A 24,147-nucleotide genomic window follows, 5' to 3' on the forward strand; every position below is an offset into this window, starting at 1 on the left:
GCTTACTGTAAATCACTCTGGATTAAGAGCGTCTGATAATAAATGCCTAAACTGTAAATAGTGACAGAGCCTGGATGTCCCCAAGACCAAGAGAAATGAACGTGGGGCGAACCTGACAGAGCCGTCTGTTCAGTTGCCTTCTCATGTCAAAGCTGGGGTTCAAATCACACTCAGAACCCAGACTTCTTCAGACTCATCTCTACCTAATAATTTGAATTCCCTTGAGACCTGAAGCCGATTCTACATGTCTCCTAAATCCCAACAGTATTCTGAAAAACGTATGTTTCTATATCAGTGGTGCTCAATCTTTTTCATGTCAAGGATCCCCAAAATGTATATTGGCCGCGGACCCCCATCAAAATATTTTGTTCCAGGGACCCCCAGAGGCAAAGATTTGAGTTAAAAATGTTTGCTTTAAAAATATATATATATTCAAAGATTTGCACACATTTTCACAATTTTTCAAAAATAGCAGATCTACAAGCTCGTGGCGCGGCACTTGAATAGCCCAAAGTGTAAAATAATGCTTTTTAGCTCAAATCTAAAAATGACACAGTTCAAGGTCTTAATGGGTTAAATGGCAACTTTTTTGCGTTGCTTACTCTTACTTTAAAAATAAATGATAAATTGCATGTATTATTACCATAATGACATGTTTTCAACATGGCTGCTTGTTGTTACTTTATAACTTTGATGTGAAAATGGACACCGTCCTGTTAACAACGCTAGATCAGTTATAACATGTAGTAACATTATTAACAATATAAAGTGACCAACTTACTATTTTGGTAAGTATTTCTTTATGCTGAGCTTGTAGCTTGTAGATCTGCTATTTTCATGGGAGAGGTTTGGTGTAGACTTTTCCCTCTACATTGTGAAGGGTAGAGGGAAAAAAGAGCAGGCCAAGTACAGAGGCCAAAGGTCAAGTTGAGTAAGTAATGAGGGTTTAAGAGGTTAAATGTCTGACAACAAACATTAACATAAAATCCAACATATTAATAAAAAACATGAATTTACACAAAACTGAGGACAGTGTCTGTCAAACAATGACATGTACTGTATGAAAAAGTTTAATCTCTCAGCTAAGGGGTCCCTGCTTCATCTCTCTCTCAGCTAAGGGGTCCCTGCTTCATCTGTCTCTCAGCTAAGGGGTCCCTGCTTCATCTGTCTCTCTCAGCTAAGGGGTCCCTGCTTCATCTGTCTCTCTCAGCTAAGGGGTCCCTGCTTCATCTGTCTCTCTCAGCTAAGGGGTCCCTGCTTCATCTGTCTCTCTCAGCTAAGGGGTCCCTGCTTCATCTCTCTCTCTCAGCTAAGGGGTCCCTGCTTCATCTCTCTCTCAGCTAGGGGGGTCCTTGGCCTGAAAAACATTGAAGACCCCTCTGGAACATGTTGATAAACTCTCACCTGGAAAAACAAACAAACGGAGGTGGTTATGAGTACGAGAAACACACCACCTGCTCTACACTGCCAAGTTCACTGTGTGTGTGTGTGTGTGTGTGTGTGTGTGTGTGTGTGTGTGTGTGTGTGTGTGTGTGTGTGTGTGTGTGTGTGTGTGTGTGTGTGTGTGTGTGTGTGTGTGTGTGTGTGTGTATTACTATAGTTGCGAGGACCAAGTACAGTAGAATTTGAAAAAATCTACATTGTGAGGACCGTTTTCCTCACAAGACAAATGGTTGTTTTATAGTTAAAAAAAAACATTTTTTAGAGATACGTTTACAATTAGAAAAACAGTCAGGTCAGGATTAGACATTTAGGTGTCTTAGAGGTTTAGGTTTAGGGATTGGAATTAAGAGTTAAACATGATTTATACTTAGTTGCGCGCCAGTTCATGCACCGAAAAACAGCTGATCTATAAGCTCACAACGCGTCGCAGCGCGACGCGTAGTGGGCTTGTAGATCAGCTGTTTTTCGGCTTTAGGCTTACGGTTAAAAATGTCAATTATTATTTTTAAATGGCATTCATAACATGGCTGTCCTAAATTGTTGATGTCCTCACAAGTATAGTAATACAAACCTGTGTGTGTGTGTGTGTGTGTGTGTGTGTGTGTGTGTGTGTGTGTGTGTGTGTGTGTGTGTGTGTGTGTGTGTGTGTGTGTGTGTGTGTGTGTGTGTGTGTGTGTGTGCGTGCGTGCGTGCGTGCGTGCGTGCGTGCGTGCGTGCGTGCGTGCGTGCGTGCGTGCGTGCGTGCGTGCGTGTGTGTGTATGTGTGTGTGTGTGTGTGTGTGTGTGTGTGTGTGCTATGAGACCTGTGGGGGCAGAGATAAGGTGAGAAGGAAAAATCTAATGCAGAGGTCTTCAACAGGGGGTCCGGGACCCCTAAGGGGTCCTCAGAGTTACTACACGGGGGTCTGCCACATCTTTGTGTGATAGGATTAAAAACATTTTTTTTTTACATTAACCACTTGAACCGTAGCATCCCTTTTCTGAGGAGACTTTAACAAAAATAGCCGATCTACAAGCTCACAACGTAGAGTTGTAGTAGTTGTAAGGTGGATATATGTTGTAAAGTGAACATTTTTAGGGGGGGGGGGGGGGGGGCAAATGTTCGTGTGATAAGAACCTTTTTCTTTTTTTTCTCCATGAACCACTCGAACCCTAGCTTCTCTATTCTGACTCCTGACGATTTATTTTAGATCGGCTATTTTCTGCAAAAATGTTTTATTTTATTTAGGGCTAAAGAACAGAACAAAGGTCAAGTTTACTAAGTATATTTACTAAGTACATTTACTAAGTGGTTAAATGTCTGAAAATACACATTAACATGAATCCAACATATAAATAAATAGCAAAGATAATAAACAAACACAAAAAAAAAAAGAATTGTCACAACACTGACGATGAAAAAAGGTTGAATCTGTAACATAATTTTGTACAATATGTAGTGGGGGGTCCCTGCTTCATCTGTCTCTCAGCTAAGGGGTCCCTGCTTCATCTGTCTCTCAGCTAAGGGGTCCCTGCTTCATCTGTCTCTCAGCTAAGGGGTCCCTGCTTCAGAGACAGATGAAGCAGGGACCCCTTAGCTGAGAGAGAGATGAAGCAGGGACCCTCACTACATTGTATAAAACTGTGTTGCAGATTGCTGCTCTCTTTTGCGCTTGTTGTGAGCTTGTAGATCTGCTGTTTTTGGCTAAAGTTCTCCTCAGAAAAGGGTGTTAGGGTTCAAGTAGTTAATGTGAAAAAAAGAAAAAAAAAAGAAATCCTATCACGCAAAGATTTGGCAGACCCCCCTGTAGTAACCCTGAGGGCCCCCTAGGGGTCCCGGACCCCCTGTTGAAGAGCCCTTGCATTAGAGTTTCCCCTCTCACCTTATCTTTACTGTATGTAAGCACATAGCAGTGTTGCCAGGTTTTGCAAGACAAACAAGCGACTATCTATGAAAACAAGGCCAAAAAAAATGCAACTGGGCCACAATGATCACACAACACACGTTGCAAATTGATCAGCCGGTTGAAAAAAAAAAGCTGATTGTTGCGTTGTGAGCTTGTAGATCTGCTACTTTAAAAGATCTTGACAAAAGTGTGAAATAAATCTTGTATGGGGCACAAAATGTAATTATTCAGATGACCGTATCATTTTGGAGGTGTGGAGGGGGTTCTTTGACATGAAAAACATTTGAAAACCACTGGTTTCAAACAACATGAGGAAGTAAGACCAAATAAGCAACTACACTTACCAATATTTACAACTGGCAATATTTACAAGCAACTTTTCAAAAAAAGTGGCTTATAATAAGCGGACATGGCAACACTGGTGCAGGCAGAGTATTTAAAGGGTTGGTGTGAACATCAAACAGACACCTGTTCCTTCTGGAAGCATCGAGGTAAGAACTCTGCTCTTTGTCTTTGTTTCTAGTTAACCCATTAAAGGGATATTTCACTTTCAAAAAAACTTTTTGTCATTTTATCATCTACTCAGGCCTTTGTGAGCCCCCCAGACAGTTTTTAAGTTGCTCGATTCAGTATTTAGATATTTGATATTCATTTTATCAGACACGCCCCCTTCCTATACAAACCCATTGTAAATTCAAACTCCATTTTAACCATGTTAGATTCATCAACAACACCCGTCCTTGGTTCTGGTGACTCACCCTACCCTCCTAATGCGTGAGGGGGGCGTGTTTTTCCGATTTGTTTTTTCATTTATTTTATTTAATTTTCAAAAAAATATATTTAAAATAAATGAAAAAAGTAATTGAAAAAACACGGCCCCCTCACGTATTAGGGGGGCAGGGTGAGTCACCAGAACCAAGGACGGGTGTTTTTGATGAATCTTATCTAACATGTTAAAATGGAGTTTGAAGTTACAATGGGTTTGTATAGGAAGGGGGCGTGTCTGATAAAATGAATATCAAATATCTAAATACTGAATCGAGCAACTTAGAAACTGTCTGGGGGCGGGGCTCACAAAAGCCTGAGTAGACGATAAAATGACCAAACGTTTTTTTGAAAGTGAAATATCCCTTTAAGACCGGGAACGCATCCGTGTCATTTTAAGATCTCTTTGGCTATTCAAAAAAATAGCAGATCTACAAGCTCATCGCGCGTAGATCAGCTATTTTTTTGAAAAATCGTGGAAAATGTGTGCAAATCTTTGAATATATAACATATGTTTTGAGGTGAAACATTTTAACTCTGATCTGTGCTTCTGGGGGGTCCCTGGAACAACATTTTTTGAGATGGGGGTCCGCAGCCAAGTACATGTCATGTTGGTGGTCCTTGACATGGAAAAGTTGGATCACCACCATAGCAACACACTGTTAGGATTCAGAAAACATGTTTAGATATATGTATTTGGCCTCGGACCCCCATCTCAAAATGTGTTGTTCCAGGGACCCCCCAGAGGCAAAGATTTGAGTTACAAATGTTCGCTTTGAAACATTTATATTCAAAGATTTGCACACATTTTTCAAAAATAGCAGACATACAAGCTTAAATAAAGAAAAAATAGCAGACCTACAAGCTCATAGCGCGGCACCGAGTGCCGCGCAATGAGCTTGTAGATCTGCTATTTTTTTAATCCTGAATGTGCAATGATGTTTTCTAATGAAGCTGAAACTTTGAAACTCTGTTCATGGCTGTTAGGCCTGTCTGTCTGCTAGGCCTGTCTGTCTGCTAGGCCTGTCTGTTTGTCTGCCTGTCTGCCTGTCTGCCTGTCTGCCTGCCTGCCTGCCTGCCTGCCTGCCTGCCTGTCTGTCTGTCTGTCTGTCTGTTAGGCCTGTCTGTACTCATAGCGCGGCACCGAGTGCCGCGCTATGAGCTTGTCTACTCCACACTGCAGAAACAAGACGAGACGTTTATAATAAATGTTATAATACATACAAATCTGTAAAATATAATACAATAATAGTAGGTAAAGCATTGGTTCTCAAAGTGGGGTCCGGGGACCCCCAGGGGTACTTGAGGGGGTTCCAGGGGGTCCCCAGCTAAATGATGGATAGGAACCAAATGGACCCTTATGGGTCTGTAACTCTGAGAGTGTACAAATGGAACCAAATGGACCCTTACGGGTCCATTTGGTTCCATTTGCACACTTTCAGAGTTAAATTGACATAGATTTTGCAATATAAATTGGGGTCCCAGAGATGGAAATGCCATTACATGGGGGTCCGCAGCCCTAATACATGTCAAATTGGGGGTCCTTGAAATTAAAAGTGGTTGAGAATCACTGCTAGAGAGCCGTAAAAATCTTCTCTTATGGGGGTCCCTGGCTTATCTTTTCAAATGGGGGTCGGCGGGGTAATAAGTGTCAATTTGGGGGTCCTTGACGTGAAAAAGTTTGAGAACCACTGAGGTAAAGGACCAAATACTATAAATATGATCATTGTCAGGAGGAAACCTTGTCCACGTCCAAAACACTTACCTTTCAGGACAGAAAGGACCCTGTCTATTAGTTAAACAGCAGATCTACAAGCTCACAATGTCGGGACACGATGTCACGCACAGAATAATTAAAGGAGACATCCGTTCATTTTAAGTGTTATCTTTGATATGTGGCAAATCCCTCACCGACGTAGAAATGCCCATTGAGTTACTCCACAAATCCCCCTGTAGACCCCCACCGTTGGCATAATACGAGGCGCGAGCATAGCCCAAATTCGCCTATTTCAAAGTCTGTTTTTTTTCTCCTAGCACTCATTGTGGAGCCCCATGAGACCCTTACAGGCGATGAAAGTCCCGACAAGCTAACCGCTAATAACAGAAAGAGCTAACGCTGGCTGCTTATCTCTCTGCCTGGCAACACCAGGTTGCCAGGTTTTGGAGAGAAACAAGCAACGAGTGCTAGGAGAAAAAAAACAGACTTTGCATTTGTTAAAATAGGCGAATTTGGGTTATCCTCACGCCTCCTATTATGCCAACGGTGGGGGTCTACAGGGGGATTTGTGGAGTAACTCAATGGGCATTTCTACGTTGGTGAGTGATTTGCCACATATCAAAGATAACACTAAAAATGAACGGATGTCTCCTTTAAGTACGAAATGTGAGTACTTACTCAGCCACTGGCTCTCTGAAGGCGTTTCCAACAATCTGTCTTTTTGTCTGTGTGTGTGTGTGTGTGTGTGTGTGTGTGTGTGTGTGTGTGTGTGTGTGTGTGTGTGTGTGTGTGTGTGTGTGTGTAGGTCTGTTCCAGTCATGCTTGTGTTGAGGTTCTCCTGGGCCGTGTTGGCCCTGCTGCTGGTCTCCTCTGTCAGGGCTGAAGAGGTTAACACACACACACACACACACACACACACACACACACACACACACACACACACACACACACACACACACACACACACACACACACACACACACACACACACACACACACACACACACACACACACACACACACACAATTACATTAACTTTGACTTTTAACGACAACATTTCATTCATGTATTTCTCTTTTTCTCCACCGGGGGTCACTGTGGCTGTTTACAGGAAGGTAAGACACAAAGATTATATTTACATTTAAATATCAGATCTTCATCCAGAGCCACTTTAAATAAACACAGTGTTTTATGTCACCCAGAAAAAAACACATTAATACGTCAGACTTATAAAGCGCTTTTCTCAGTAAAATAAACAACTTTATGATTAACAAATTCAGCCATTTTTAACCCATTAAGACCTGGAACTGTCTCATTTTTAAGCAATTATTAATTTGTTTCTTTCTTTACTCCCCGTTGTACATTTATCTCCCTAGTTCCTTTAATTGTTTGTGACACTTTAATTGACCTGGTTTTCTTTGTATGTACAACGTATTAACACATTCACTGCCAGAATTTTTTCAGATTTTTTTGCAGTTTTATGCCAAGAGATTTTTCATTGAAAAAAAAAAGTAAACAGGAGCCGAGATACAGAATTTTTAAGTTTTAAGTTAACAAGGAAGTGGATGGGAGTCTAAATCTTCGAAAAATCATATCTCCTTTGTCTTTGGGTCAAAATAATAAAAAAAAAAATGAAATTTTTATTTTTATCTTTTTGCTAAAATCGAGTTAATTCGATCTAGGAAATCAATGTATTAATATGAAGTCATTAAAGTGTTGTCATTGTGTAACTGTTGTGTTTGTGCAGATGTCGCTGAGATTGAAGAAGATACGACCAGAGAACTGTCTGTAGGAGAGCTACTAGAGAGAGCTAACAGAGACCGTAGTATGTACACACATCTACACACTGTAACACACACTAATACAAAGAAATACACAACTACAACACAACACTGTCTGTAGGAGAGCTACTAGAGAGAGCTAACAGAGACCGTAGTATGTACTACACACATCTACACACTGTAACACACACCAATACAATGAAATACACAACTACAACACAACACTGTCTGTAGGAGAGCTACTAGAGAGAGCTAACAGAGACCGTAGTATGTACTACACACATCTACACACTGTAACACACACTAATACAAAGAAATACACAACTACACACTGTCTGTAGGAGAGCTACTAGAGAGAGCTAACAGAGACCGTAGTATGAACTACACACATCTACACACTGTAACACACACTAATACAAAGAAATACACAACACTGTCTGTAGGAGAGCTACTAGAGAGAGCTAACAGAGACCGTAGTATGAACTACACACATCTACACACTGTAAGGGCAGGTACACACTACAAGACATTAGGTCCGATATTGCTGTCGCCGACATTTTTTGGCGCTCGCCGACAAAACCTCCCGACCTGACGCAGATCGGCCTTTGATCGGCGAGAAAATGCTCTGTGTGTGTGAAAGGCTCTGCGACCCGATGTGGCCGCGATTCTCCGCTCTGCGACGGCTTTTCAGATATCTAAATTGTTAGATATTCATCTCTGTCTGGGACAGGACAAGAGACAATATCATACAGTGTGAAAGGAGCCGAGACCATTCTGCGAGCAAATCCACGCTGCAGCCAATGAGAGCACATTACAGCAACCGTGGCTAGGGGAGCGTCGCTGGATCTGACCACAACAAACAGTCCCTACCACAATATTACCTTCCAGTCCTGTATTAAGTTAACATTATAAAACTAAATGAGAAAGTGAGCGAGCCTGGTGGGCTGTTTAATTTAGAGGAATTGTACAGAGAGACAGAGACAGAGCGAGAGCTCTCTCTCTCTCTGTGTGTGTGTGTGTGTGTGTGTGTGTGTGTGTGTGTGTGTGTGTGTGTGTGTGTGTGTGTGTCTGTGAGTGCAGCATGCCTGTGACACACGCTGTGTCTGAACAGCGTTGCCAGATGTTGCGAGAGAAATAAGCAACCAGGTCTATGAAAACAAGCCCAAGAAAAGGCCACTTGAGCACTTTAAACCTATTTACAAATACATTGGATATTTGAAAATAGCCAATCTACAAGCTCACGTTGTAGATAGGCTATTTTTAAAGAAGACATTGGGGGGGGGGGGGGGTTGTGGAGTATTTTCCAAATCCACACAGATCTTGTACGGGGGTCTATGGCACAACATATTTTCAGAAGGGGGAGGTCTGCGCATCTGCGGACAAATATTAATTTGGGGGTCCTTGCCATGAAAATGTTTGAGAACAACTGGTTCAAACAACATTAGGAAACAAGGCCAAAAAAGCAACTACACTTTCAAGCAACTTTACAGAAAAATAATCCCAAAGTCGCTTATAATAAGCGGACATGGCAACTGTCACAGCGGAATTAGCGCACTTGCCGAGAGAGAGAGAGAGAGAGAGAGAGAGAGAGAGAGAGAGAGAGAGAGAGAGAGAGAGAGAGAGAGAGAGAGAGAGAGAGAGAGAGAGAGAGAGAGAGAGAGAGAGAGAGAGAGAGAGAGAGAGAGAGAGAGAGAGAGAGAGAGAGAGGGGGGGGGGGGATATCGGCATATCACGGGATACCTCGATTAAAATGAATTGGAATAAACAAAAATGTATGTATTGGGTCTGACTCTGGAGATAGCATCCTAGTGAACTATCCTACAGTGTGTCAGCCCTTGTCGGGGATCAATCGTGCTGTGAAGACCACAACGATATTATGACAGCCGATTTCAAGGAATAAACTCCTGCAGTGTGTTATGCTTAACGATCAGATGACCCCCCGACAACTTTAAGGTCCTGCAGTGTGTACTTGCCCTACCACACACTAATACAAAGAAATACACAACACTGTCTGTAGGAGAGCTACTAGAGAGAGCTAACAGAGACCGCAGTATGTACACACATCTACACACTGTAACAAACACTAATACAATGAAATACACAACTACAACACAACACTGTCTGTAGGAGAGCTACTAGAGAGAGCTAACAGCAGTACTATGTACACAAATCTACACACTGTAACAAACACCAATAGAGGCCGTAGTACAGCATATACACACTATAACTACACACCAGATCAGTGGTTCTCAAACCTCTTTTTGTCTCAGGTCATCTCTGTAAATGACTGTTTATTATTCATTATTATTTTATTTTCATCTCTGTAAATAGCTTTTTCATCCACTTCAACCCTGAATGACATGGTTTCTTTACAGCACCTTAAAGGGCAAGACCACTTTGGTAGAGGTTTGGGTTGTGTAGTTACCTTGCCATGATGTAACTCCAAAGGTGGGCAAGAAATAAACAGGGGGTCCGAACCCCTAGGGGTATCGGACCCCCTGTTGAAGACCCCTGCTGTAAATTATAAATTGATAATTCAAAGTATGCTCCTCATTGACTTACATTGTACGGTAAAACTGCTCTCAAAGTCACTCTTTTAGCACATAAATGAACCCAAACATAGCTGATTCAGACAATATAGAGCATCACCAAACCCACTACTGTTTATTTTTTTAAATAAAAATGTCAACTTCCTGTTGATTTTACTATTTGAAGATCTGGATCCGGATCCGCCGATCCAGTCTGGGTTTTCTACTTATTAAAAATGGCAAAATCAACAGGAAGTTGACATTTTTATTAAAAAAAAAAAACAGTACTGGGTTTGGTGATGTTCTATATTGTCTAAATTAACTTTGTTTGCATTCATTTTTGTGCTAAAAGAGTGACTTTGAGAGCAGTTTTACCGTACAATGTAAGTCAATGAGGAGCATATTTTGAATTATCAATTTCTAATCAATGGAGCAATTATTTTTGATTTCTTGCCCACCTTTGGAGTTACATCATGGCAAGGTAACTACACAACCCAAACCTCTACCAAAGTGGTCTTGCCCTTTAACAATTGTGTCATATTAGGCTATATAAATATATACATTTTTCCCCCTAAGATACAGTATGTCACAAGGAAAACTTAGTTTTTTTTTAACGTCAGACATTTTTATGCAACAAAAATGTCACCAGAACCAATGATACAATGGAGTTTGAAGTTACAATGGGTTTGTATAGGAAGGGGGCGTGTCTGATAAAATTAATATCAAATATCTAAATACTGAATCAAACAACTTATAAGCTGTCTGAGGTGAAACACTAAAGCCTGACTAGTAGTCCATGGGCCCAGGTCAGAATTTTCACTAATCAGGGACACTCAAGGTGGCAAATTCTAGTTTGGTATTTTGAAAAGGTCTATATCCCTAGATAATATTTCAACATGATAACCCTTCCCAAGTAGTAGCTTAGTCCTAGTTATCAGCCTTCAATGACACCAACCATAGATCCAAAGAATGAAAAAATCGCCTAACCTTTTTTGAACAGAACATGTCATACAGAGGGAAAAAAACATTATTCAATCTCTTACATTCACTTATTTAACCACATGAACCCTAGCATGCCTATTCTGGGGCAAACATTCAGCAAATGGCATGTCTACAAGCTCACAACACTTCACGTTGTGATACGATGTGAACAGCATTTTCACTAATCGGGGTCACTCAAGTGCAACATTTGCAAAATCTAGTTTTGTATTTTGAATAGGTCTATATCCCTAGATGATATTTGATCATGATAGCCTTTCCCAAGTGGTAGATTAGTCACAGTTATCAGTCTTCAAAGACACCAACCATATATTCAAATAATGAAGAAAGCGCGCCACTTTTTTTGAACATAATATGTGATACAGAGGGGGGGGGGGGAATAATTTTCTCTCTTTCATTCACTTTAATAATAATAAAATAATAATAATAATAGTAGCTTGAATGTATATGGCGCCTTTCAAAAACAATGAACAACCAACAGCCAAACTAACAAAACAACAAACAACTATATGCCATAAGCCTGAGAGAATAGGTGTCTTTTCAAGACACACAGCCTTAAGAGTCCAGTGTTGCATGAGCATGGAGCAGGAGCATGACCAATCCCTATTGGGAGAGAGTTGCACAGGGTGGGGGCTCCCACACTGAAGGCTCTGTCCCCGACAGAGCCTTCAGAACAAGGTTCAGAACATGGTTCACTTGTTTGCCTTAGGGACAGAGAGGAGGTCCAAGTCTGTGGACCACAGGGTCCGTGACAGAGTCGGTTTATGGAGTAGGCTTGAGAGGTACTTTAATCAATGATCATCATCATCATCATCATCATCATAACTGTCATACCAATATCAATTCTTCAGTATTCGTCATCGTCATCATTATCATTATCATAATCAATCAGTTCCACTTCATCTTCCTCCTCTTCCTTCTGATTGCTGCAGGTTTGTAGCTTGCACATTTCTGTGCACTTTAATTTGTTGGCAAGGCAGGAACAGTCTGGAAGCTTGCAGGTCCGTACACACTTGCAGGCCATAAGTTCCAGGACAGCCATTGGTGCTGAGGCTGACAGGCTGGTGGTAAATGCTAAATGGTGCATTTATATAGCGTTTTTATCCAAAGCGCTTTACATAGATTGTACGTTACATTCACCCATTCACACACCGATGGCGGAGGAAACCATGCAAGGCACCAAACTGCTCAGAGAAATTATAGGGGTTCAATGTCTTGCTCAAGGACACTTCGACACTAACTCTGGGGGAGCCCGGGATCGAACTAGGAACCTTGCGGTTTCCAGTTCACTCTACCCGGCCACTCTACCCCTGAGCCACTGCCGCCCCATGGTGGTGCATGTGGAGTGGGCTGTTCATGTGAAACAGTGTAAGAGAGTTGTCATAGTCTCCAATGACACACACACCTTCACATTACTGCTATACTACACCCCATATACTTACTTCCAAGCACTGAGGAGGAAGGAGATCTGGCACTGATGAGAAGCATTCTCCCACTGCATCAAGCAGCACCACTAGCCAAGACAGTGATCAAGGCACATATCCTGACTGGAGATGACTGCATGAGTAAGGTGGGGACCAAACATGCAGCTATGACTTTTGACTCAGTGCAATATCTGACAATCTTTGGAGAGGCAGACACCTTGACTGAACAAGACACAGCGTTGACAGAGAAGTACTTGGTGCGTGTCTGGGCAGGGTCCAGTTCAAGTACAACAGCAAGACATTTGATGACCTCAGGGTAGAAAACTATACCTGTGCCAGTGCTGGAATGGATGCTCTCCCTCCCACAAGTAGTGTGATCAGAGGCCACATCCAAGGTGTCTTTCTGGTGCATAGGGCTTGCGACCTGTTGCGACAGCCAAGGAACCTCAGGCAAGACTAGCACCAATGGAACATGGATGGGAGGAGCACTTTGGTACACTCCTGCCATCTAAGTGTCTGAAGGCCTTACCACCAAGTCTGCTCACAGCATGCAAGTATTCAGGCAAGTGTGACACTCGCCGATGTTGGTGCCGTGCTGCTAGAGTTCCATGCATCATATTCTGCCATGGAAACATTTAAAATCCATCCTGTAAAAGTCCATCACACTAACCAGCATGCACACATATGATGCACTTTGAGAGGAATTGTTATTTGATTTTGAGTTACGATTTTATTTGTATGTCTTTTGTTAGAAATAAAACAAATCATTATTGAAAAAAAAAATACAATGAAAGTTATTGAGTTATTGAAAAATTGCATTGACTTACATATTTCAATGACAAGATGCTCCTTAATGGTCAAAACAATATCAGAAAGGAATTATAAATGCCAGAATTAGTTTAATTAGTCTTATTACACCTGTTTTTAGTCCTAACAATGGCCAAGTTATGGCCAAGGTCTTCGAAATAGCAAGATGACCTTGACCATGACCTTTCAAGGTCAACATCACCCAAAGTGGTCATAACAGAAATGAATTCCCCACCCCACAATTAGTCAACATGGAGGTATTGCATGTGTATATACACTCAGAAACAAAAAAAGTTGGATTTTCATCATAGGCGATGGCGGCCATTTTTTATTTGGCCATTGCGCCATTCGTGGCACTATGGCGGATGAGAACCTCTGTGATTTTTCATGTCTAGGTACCCATTGACTCAGTTCAAGTGAGAAATTCTCCTAACACCAAATTGCGAACGGTTCTATTGGCCAGGTACAGAACTACTGTGCAGATAATGTGGGGAGATAATGGCAAAAACATGAATGTCCTAAAAAAGTATTAAAGCTACTCATTTGAAAAGGTTATCATGTTTCAAAGTACTTATATGGACCCTACAAACAAAATGGTGCCAAAGAGATTTTGCCACCTTACGTGTCCCTGACTTCTCGTCTGGCCCATGGACTATAGACGTTAAAATGACCACAAACACGTTAGAAAGTGAAATATCCTTTTAACACATCGGGTGCCGAACACGGTCTGAACCGTGTGTTTACATAGTGGCGCTTCCGCTGCTTCGGTGCCGAACACGGTCTGAACCGTGAGTTTAGTCTTTTTGTTTTTTTCCTTTTTCTCCGCGCGGGCGGGGCTAGAGCAGCTCTGGGAGCACCCATTGTAATCCTGTGAAGGAAGTGCCAGATCGCTCACCGGAAACACATTTTTTCCCCCATCCGCTTCCTGTCTATTTCCTACTTTGAAACGCCTATATCTCCAAATCTGTTTCCTGTGGGGAAAACCGGTCATGCGCGATGCGCGATCCCCCCCCGTTGTAACTCGCCAGGGTAATGTTATGGTTCCAGCCTGTAGCCAGGCTCATGGCACAACATGAATCGATGCTTTTTTTGCGTGGATTTGCTTGTAACGCACGCGGAAGCTTTAAACAGCAAAGCGCAGTCAATGGGGAGAATGCTGGCACCCACGGTAAGTTGTTATGAAAAAATGCTGGCACCCGATGTGTTAAGAATAGAGGGGACCCAGAGGAGGCGGAGCCATAGACCTGCTGCTGTAGTAGTTTACACCTACAGGAGCTCATAATCCTATTCAGTATCACCTCATGTTTTTTGCACCGTCCAATGACACACGTTCTCCCCCGGGGTCACGTGACACAGCCCCCGACTTCGACGAGCCCGCCCTGATTGGAGGAGACATCGCCGTCAAGTCCGAGGCGGAGAAGAACGCCGATCCCTGCACGTCCCGGGGATGTCTGTGGGAGAAATGGACCGACGGGAAGGTCTACATCCCTTACTACATCCAGAACCACTACTGTATGTATACTAACTCTATTACTACATCCAGAACCACTACTGTATGTATACTAACTCTATTACTACATCCAGAACCACTACTGTATGTATACTAACTCTATTACTACATCCAGAACCACTACTGTATGTATACTAACTCTATTACTACATCCAGAACCACTACTGTATGTATACTAACTCTATTACTACATCCAGAACCACTACTGTATGTATACTAACTCTATTACTACATCCAGAACCACTACTGTATGTATACTAACTCTATTACTACATCCAGAACCACTACTGTATGTATACTAACTCTATTACTACATCCAGAACCACTACTGTATGTATACTAACTCTATTACTACATCCAGAACCACTACTGTATGTATACTAACTCTATTACTACATCCAGAACCACTACTGTATGTATACTAACTCTATTACTACATCCAGAACCACTACTGTATGTATACTAACTCTATTACTACATCCAGAACCACTACTGTATGTATACTAACTCTATTACTACATCCAGAACCACTACTGTATGTGTACTAACTCTATTACTACATCCAGAACCACTACTGTATGTGTACTAACTCTATTACTACATCCAGAACCACTACTGTATGTATACTAACTCTATTACTACATCCAGAACCACTACTGTATGTGTACTAACTCTATTACTACATCCAGAACCACTACTGTATGTATACTAACTCTATTACTACATCCAGAACCACTACTGTATGTATACTAACTCTATTACTACATCCAGAACCACTACTGTATGTATACTAACTCTATTACTACATCCAGAACCACTACTGTATGTGTACTAACTCTATTACTACATCCAGAACCACTACTGTATGTATACTAACTCTATTACTACATCCAGAACCACTACTGTATGTATACTAACTCTATTACTACATCCAGAACCACTACTGTATGTATACTAACTCTATTACTACATCCAGAACCACTACTGTATGTATACTAACTCTATTACTACGTCTATTACCACATACTACACCAGCTAACTCCATTGGATCCAGGGACGTGCACAGATAGACTCTAGGTGGCGCTAGAGCACCTGCCCTTTGCCCTCTTGACCAGAAGTGCCCTTTTGAAAAAAAATGAAAAAACGTTTTTTTTTTTACAGCAGGGGTCTTCAACAGGGGGTCCGGGACCCCTAGGGGGTCCTCAGAGTTACTTACAGGGGGTCCGCCAAATCTTTACGTGATATGATTTTGTCTTTTTACCATAACCACTCGAAACCTAGCATCCCTTTTCTGACGAGAACTTTAGCCAAAAATAGCAGATCTACAAGCCCACAACGCCTCGCGCTGCGAGGCGTTGTGGGCTTGTAGATCGGCTATTTTTGGCAAAGAGGTATAGGTGTAGAGGGAAAAAAAAAGAGCAGACTAAGTAAACAAAAAAAAAGAATAATTTACTTGAGCACCTGCCCCTCAAAATGTCTGTGCACGCCACTGATTGGATCCTCAAACTTTCTGCTAAACCAGCTAAGTCCACCAAAGGGGGGTGGAGTTAGCTGGTTTTGCTGACTCCAGGCTCCACCCCCTTTTTGACCTCCAACCTCATTGTGAGCTTGGAGGTCCATTCTGCTGTTCCTACCAATGACGAACAAAACCTCATAACTCCACTTTTTGTTTTGTTTTCACTGAAAGAGTCTGTGTCTCTTTCAAAGTGAGGTAAGACAGGAATAATCACGAAATGGCTGAGAAATGGCGGAGCAATACATTATGTAGACACATAATGTATTCCAATATTTGCTGGCGGAGACTTGTGCTCCGAGGAGCACATTTTCTAGTTTTGTTTTTGTCATTTCCTGAAAAATTAACATTTTGGAGAAAGCAGGTTTCTGCCGGACAGCAGAGATATGCAATACCGATGCCTAACTTCTCTGGGTATAAAATAAGGGCCTTCTCACATCCCGTCCCGGTTTAAACGAACCGAACCGAGTCCTCTTCAAGCGGACCGAGACGCGGACCAACAGAAAATGGACTCGGTTGTTTTTGTGTTCACTGCTCGGGTCAAAAACATTCTACAGTGTTGTTTGTGATCGCCATGTTTTCCATTCCTTCTACAGCTGTCTCTCTGAGCAGACTGTGTGGTTTGGTGAAGCTCTCCATTGATGTGCAGAGTGTTACATGTTGAAGTGAGCGTCAGTGTAAACCATGCATGGTGTTCTTGTGGTCATCAGCCTCCAGGGAGAAGGCCATCATCGAGCGCGGTCTGGAGTCCTTCTCCTCCGTGTCCTGCATCCGCTTCAGACCTTACCAAAACGGAGACAACGAGTGGATCAGCATCGAGTCCAAGAGCGGGTAGGACACACCACCACCTGTTGCTTCTGGGCTCGGCCCTGCATGTGCTCCTTTGGTTTGGGCTTGGGCTCCAGATGTTGCTCTTCACACACACTTTGACACTGTTTAAGAATAGAGAGACATGAGAACTCTTCACACAAGATCTGGGGTTGTCAGTTTTCATTCAGGTCTCCAGGTATAACAGTAACCCCAGGATAAATGGACTCACAGTAAAGTGAGAGTGTTGATTCATAGAGCAACAAAGTCTGACGTAATGTACTCATCCTACCTGGGTCGCATTTTTTCCCTCCCATTCTGAATTCCCATAGACGTCTTTAATATCGCGTCAAATAAGAACCAGATTCCCTTTTAGACTCCATTTTAAAACTTCACCCGTGTTCCAAAGGGGTGATTGGGTCAGTTTACTCTCTATTAAACTCATTTAATTTGGAACCACTAACCTTATTTAAAAAATCAATGGGAGGGAGACTTGTGGACACAGATCTCTAATGATGTTTGGCGGGAGGCCTTGGATAGAATACACTCCTCTTCAATTTGTCTAAGACATACTATCATTCAGGTTAAGGTTATGCATCGCCTCCACTGGTCCAAAGTAAAACTAGCTAAATTTGTGCCTGACATGGATCCAATATGTGATCGTTGCAGACATGATCAAGCCACCCTTGCACATGCATTCTGGTTTTGTCCAAAGTTATTCACATTCTGGAAATTAATATTTAAAACTTTCTCAGACGTGTCTGCTTCTATTGCAGTATTTGGAGTTGTTCCACAAGAAAGAGATGATGTACAACTTAGTCGCCAAAAAAAGGAATATGATAGCCTTTGCATCCCTTTTGGCTAGGCGTCTGATACTGCTTAAATGGAAAGAAAAACTCCCACCAACTTTCAAATCATGGGTTAATGATGTTATGTATCATTTGACTTTGGAGAAAATTCGCTACTCCACAAGAGGGTGTGCTCTGGAATTTTACACCATCTGGCAACCTTTTTTTTAACATATATAGAGAGACTGAATGCTGCTGACATTAATGACCCATAAATTGACCCCACTGAATTTGTTTTTGTATTATATTTTTTGTGAATTATTATTATTATTATTACTTTTTAATTCAATTTAAATCCTTCTTTAATAATATATATATATCCTACTGTGTATACTTAATTTTTTTTTATTTTTTGTATATTTTTTGACTTGTTTGTATTGTCCTTTGTGTTAATGGTACAATAAGATACCAGGGTTGTGGCTCTTTCGAAGCGGGAACTTTGGGGGGGGGGGGGGGGTGGGAGGGGTAACATACATTCACTGTTTTTGTATGCCTTTTGTTATTGACCTGTATGTGAAAATATAAAATAAAAAAACCTTGAACAAAAAAAAAATAAGAACTGCGTTCCAAAAATAAACAAATGATGACGGTTTGGGAGGGTCGTCACGGTAACGTCTTTGTCTGTTTACAGGTGCTACTCCTACGTGGGTCGTCAGGGCAACGGTCAGACGGTGTCTCTGAGTCGTCAGGGCTGTTTGTACCACAGCACCGTGCAGCACGAGCTGCTCCACGCCCTGGGCTTCAACCACGAGCAGACACGCAACGACAGAGACGGCCACATCAGAGTGTACTGGGAGAACATCATCGACGGTAGGAACCAGTGTGGAAAGTAACTGTTCAACATCATGTTTCTCATTAGGTTATCTATTCCAGTGGTTGTCAGACATGTTTGGCTCAGGGCACCCCTCCCTGTAAACAACCTTTTCACCCACGCCACCCCTGAATTACATTGTTACTTTACAGCATCTGTCATATTACGGTATGTAAATCTTTCCCCCTAAAGATACAGTAGCCTAAGTCAGGAGGAAAACTTGAGAGAATGTCCGTTTCCATTATAGGACAGATTGAAAATAACTTTCTACTTGATGTCTAACCCCAGCATCCCCCCATTCTGAGGGGAAACATTCGCCAAAAAATAGCAGATCTACAAGCTCACAACGCGTCACGCGTTGTGAGCTTGTAGATCTGCTATTTTTTGGCGAAGAGATTGGGTGTAGAATGAAAAAGAACGCACCAAGTACAGTGCAACCTCAGGTTCCGTTTTACCAAGTCGAATATGATCAAAGTATTCTGCAGCGCCCCCCCTGGTCCTGTGTCACGGCACCTATAGTGTGCCACAACACCCACTTTGAGAAGAAATGTTTTATCTCAGTGAATTTTCTTTTTTTTTCCAGACATGAAATACAACTTCAACAAGATCGCCACTCTGAACCAGGGCACCGGATACGACTACAACTCTGTGATGCAGTACGAGAGGTCTGTGTTAATACCTTAGTTATTATTACACTATTTAAACTGTTAAACCTTACTTATTACACTATTTAAACTGTTAAACCTTACCTATAACACTATTTAAACTGTTAAACCTAGTTATTACAACTCTGTGATGCAGTACGAGAGGTCTGTGTTAATACCTTACTTATTATTACACTATTTAAACTGTTAAACCTTACTTATTACACTATTTAAACTGTTAAACCTTACCTATAACACTAATTAAACTGTTAAACCTAGTTACTACAACTCTGTGATGCAGTACGAGAGGTCTGCGTTAATACCTTACTTATTATTACACTATTTAAACTGTTAAACCTTACTTATTACACTATTTAAACTGTTAAACCTTACTTATTACACTATTTAAACTGTTAAACCTTACTTATTACACTATTTAAACTGTTAAACCTTACCTATAACACTATTTAAACTGTTAAACCTAGTTATTACAACTCTGTGATGCAGTACGAGAGGTCTGTGTTAATACCTTACTTATTATTACACTATTTAAACTGTTAAACCTTACTTATTACACTATTTAAAGGACAACTTTAGTTTTTTACAACCAAGGTTTATATTTTAGCTTGTAATTAAAGTAAATAAAAGATGAGTGTTATTTTTTTTTTATGTACTTTCTACAGTTTTGGCAATTTTTGCGATATTTTTTACAGTGGGCGGGGGCATTCTGTCCGGCGGCTAAATATGCCTTTTTTACACAATAAAAAAGGTCCTGTGGTCTTTGATGGCCAGATGTGAGTTATTGGGGGCTAGAAGAGCTACTGTAAATAATAATAAAGAAAACACCAGGTTATTGTGTAAAAAAATACATATATAGTCACCGGACAGAATGCCCCCAACCACTGTAAAAAAGATCACGAAAATTGCTAAAACTATTTAGCAAGCGAACATTCGTAACTCAAATCTTTGATTCTGGGGGATTCTACTAATGTCCTAACAGTTTTTTGAAAAAAAAATATGTTGCTATAATATCAGTGGTTCTCAAACCTTTTCATGTCAAGGACCCCCAAATTAATATGCATTAGGTTGCGGGCTCCCCCATCTCAAAATATTTTGTTCCAGTGACCCCCAGAAGGAAAGATTTGAGTCAAAAACGTTCGCTTTAAAAATATACATATCCAAAGATTTACATTGTTTTCACGACTTTTCAAAAATAGCAGATCTACAAGCTCATAGCGCGGCACTCGGTGCCGCGCTATGAGCTTGTAGATCTGCTATTTTTTTGAATAGCACAAAGAATGAACTGGCTGCCTCCAGGCCCAAAACCATGAAGGTTTCCCCAACAACACAAAGTACAGAATGTGAATGACGATGACCACACTCGTTGTCCACCGTGTGGCGCTGTTGTACCATTGTCATCCCCCAGGTATGCCTTCTCTAAGAACAACCGCGCCACCATGGTGCCCACCCCCAACAGCAACGCCGTCCTGGGACAGGCCAGCCAGATGAGCAAGGCCGACATCGACAGACTCAACAGACTCTACAAGTGCTGTGAGTATATCACTGATCTATATATACACCATGCAGGCTCTATACACAGTGGCCCTCATTTATCAACGTGGTGCAGCCCGAATAATGAGCGTACGGCGTAATCACCGCACCTTTCGGCATTTATCAATATAGCCTGACGTGGGCTTCATCCTACGGTACGCTGAGATCTCACGTCTGGTCGAGACCAGTTGTTGACGTTGGCTGCACCCGTTTATTCCATCCTAGAGCTGCGGAGCACCATTGTCTGACTGTCTGACAGGCATCTGGACACATAATCCACTCCTAAATGTGTATATCTACACTAATAAATAATCCCTGTGAAAATATATCATTTTATAAAGTAATTTAAACAAACTGCTTTAACAGTCATTCAGATAAGATTGTGGATCTGTCTGTATTGAAAATAGCAGATCTACAAGCTCACAAGCCAGCTTGTAGATCTGCTATTTTCAAAAATATACGAGCGCTTTTGCGCCGGGAGTCCCGCGGTCGGGACGGCACCTTTTCATGGACAGTGAGGTCTACAAACTTACAGTAGCTTGTCCTATGTTATGGAGTTATGTCATAGAGAGTTATGTAGGCTACACAACCTGGCTGGGTTAAGGATATAAACCCGACGCTCCAATATTAACGTGGCGGCACGGAATCACTGCATTCCGCCCGAGTCTCATGTACCGCTACGGAAAGACGGAGTTGGGCGCGTGTGTGTGTGTGTGTGTGAGTGAGTGAGTGAGTGAGTGAGTGAGTGAGTGAGTGAGTGAGTGAGTGAGTGAGTGAGTGAGTGAGAGAGAAAGAGAGAGGGGCGTGTGCGTGTGTGGCGAGGCGAAACTATTTCTTATTGGCTTTTCATGTCTTTGGTCGTATTCTGGTTCGTCTTCATGTCGTAAAATCGGGCCGTTTTGAGAATATTTAAGGGGCGTGTTATTTAAATGACGCTCGTTTCAGCCGTGACATTTATCAACGCTGGGACCAAGTGTACGCTCAGATCAGCTGTGTAGGATGCGTTGATAAATGTGACTTCGACGTTGGTGCACGGCCGAATATATGGAAAAATATACGCCGGTTTATGCGCTGCGTTGATAAATGAGGGCCACTCTGTTTAAGTGGTGGGAAAAGTACTCACATCATTTTACTTAAAGGGATATTTCACTTTCAAAAAAACCTTTTGGTCATTTTATCGTCTACTCAAGTTTAAGTTGCTCGATTCAGTATTTAGATATACATTTTATCAGACACGCCCCCTTCCTATACAAACCCATTGTAACTTCAAACTCCATTTTTAACCTGTTAGATTCATCAAAAACACCCGTCCTTGGTTCTGGTGACTCACCCCGCCCTCCTAATGCGTGAGGGGGCCGTGTTTTTTCGATTACTTTTTTCATTTATTTTATTACATTTTTTAATGTATTCAATTTTTTACATTTTCCAAAAAAAATATTAAAAATAGATGAAAAGAAGTTATGGAAAAAACACGGCCCCCTCGCTTATTAGGAGGGATCCAAGGAGATCCAGAACCAAGGACGGGTGTTATATAGGGCTGAAGTGGTAAATGTGTGTTTTGTAATAATAATCAAAATCTACAAAGTAACTAGTAACTAAAGTTTTCAAATAATTGTAGTGGAGTAAAAGTACAATATTTGTCTCCGAGTTGTAATGGAGTAGAGGTAAAAGTAATGAACATTGGAAACATTGTAGATGTACTTAAGTACAGTTACTTTACAACACTGATGATTTGTGTTCCAGGAACAGGAGCGAACTTCTGACCCTCATCCATCAAGCATCCATCCATCTGACCTTCATCCATCAGAACGACCTGATGAAGATGAAGGAAGTCTTCATCATCACTGTAGTGTTGTATGAACAATAAAGCTGATGAACTGATGAAAAAGCATAAAACAAGATTCTTCTGTCTGATTATGTAATGGAATGAATTTATGAAGCAGTAGTACTACTGTCATCATTACACATTAACCCATTAAGACCTGGAACTGTGTCATTTTTAGATTTGAGCTAAAAAGCATTATTTTACACTTTGGGCTATTCAAAAATAGCAGATATACAATTTGATATAAATATAAATAAGTGCCATTTCATTTATGTTCTATACGCTGATACATATTTCAGGGAAATCTATCAATGTGCAAACCGGTCTGATAGGGACTGAAAAGGTTAATATTTCTCGCCATCAATAACAATATCTTTCAAATCAACTCAGGAATGTGTGCCTCTCATGCAGCAGGGCAATAGTTCAGATTTCTTCATCTTAAATCTTAAATAAACATTTATGTCTTGCTGAAATCAACATAATTTGAATTAAATCAAATATTTACTATTATTATCAGCTTAATTATAACATCAGTAACAGCACCTTGACCTTCATAACATCAGTAACAGCACCTTGACCTTCATAACATCAGTAACAGCACCTTGACCTTCATAACATCAGTAACAGCACCTTGACCTTCATAACATCAGTAACAGCACCTTGACCTTCATAACATCAGTAATAGTGAGGCCTCACACTTTGGCAGCGTTTTAATTGACATGAACATACAGCATCCAACCACTAGAGGTCACTCCAGTCCAGTGATGCTCAACCTTTTACAGTTCTAGTTTGATATGCATTAGACCAGTGGTTCTTCAAACGCATGTCAAGGACCCCTAAAATGATATGTATTTGGCTGCGGGCCCCCATCTCAAAACAGTTTGTTCCAGGGACCCCCCTGAAGCAAAGATTTGAGTTAGAAAATATATATATTCAAAGGTTTGCAAAAATCTTTAAGATTTTTCAAAAATAGCAGATCTACAAGCTCATAGCTATGAGCTTGTAGATCTGCTATTTTTCCAGTAGGAGTGAAAGGTTCCATCACACTACACTGTGTCACTTGCTCAAAGGCAGTTTTTTTTTTTTCCAGAAAGTGACACACTGTTGTACTATCAAAGTATAAATGAGTCTTTAAAGTGACTCTCCGCCAGTGGTGTAAAGTAACTAAGTACATTTACTCAAGTACTGTAGGCTACTTAAGTGCAGATAGCCGATCTACAAGCTCACAACGCGTCGCACCGCGGCGCGTTGTGAGCTTGTAGATCTGCTATTTCTAAACATTTTAGT

General features: G+C 41.3%; 1 protein-coding gene across 1 annotated transcript; it reads left to right on the forward strand.

Annotated features, from left to right (window-relative positions):
• Positions 1 to 3,738: 3,738 nt before the first annotated feature.
• On the forward strand, positions 3,739 to 22,931 carry LOC311048606 (low choriolytic enzyme-like; the record flags this gene model as incomplete). The annotated part of the gene is made up of 8 exons (XM_084061870.1): positions 3,739 to 3,820; positions 7,527 to 7,637; positions 14,708 to 14,863; positions 17,085 to 17,205; positions 18,661 to 18,839; positions 19,424 to 19,505; positions 20,911 to 21,035; positions 22,779 to 22,931. Coding segments are annotated over 8 exons (858 nt in total). The 3' UTR covers positions 22,781 to 22,931.
• Between the last annotated feature and the right edge of the window lie 1,216 nt (positions 22,932 to 24,147).

This window comes from Gymnoscopelus microlampas (assembly GCF_963454915.1).
Source record: "Gymnoscopelus microlampas genome assembly, chromosome: 1".
In the NCBI taxonomy this organism is placed as follows: domain Eukaryota; kingdom Metazoa; phylum Chordata; class Actinopteri; order Myctophiformes; family Myctophidae; genus Gymnoscopelus; species Gymnoscopelus microlampas.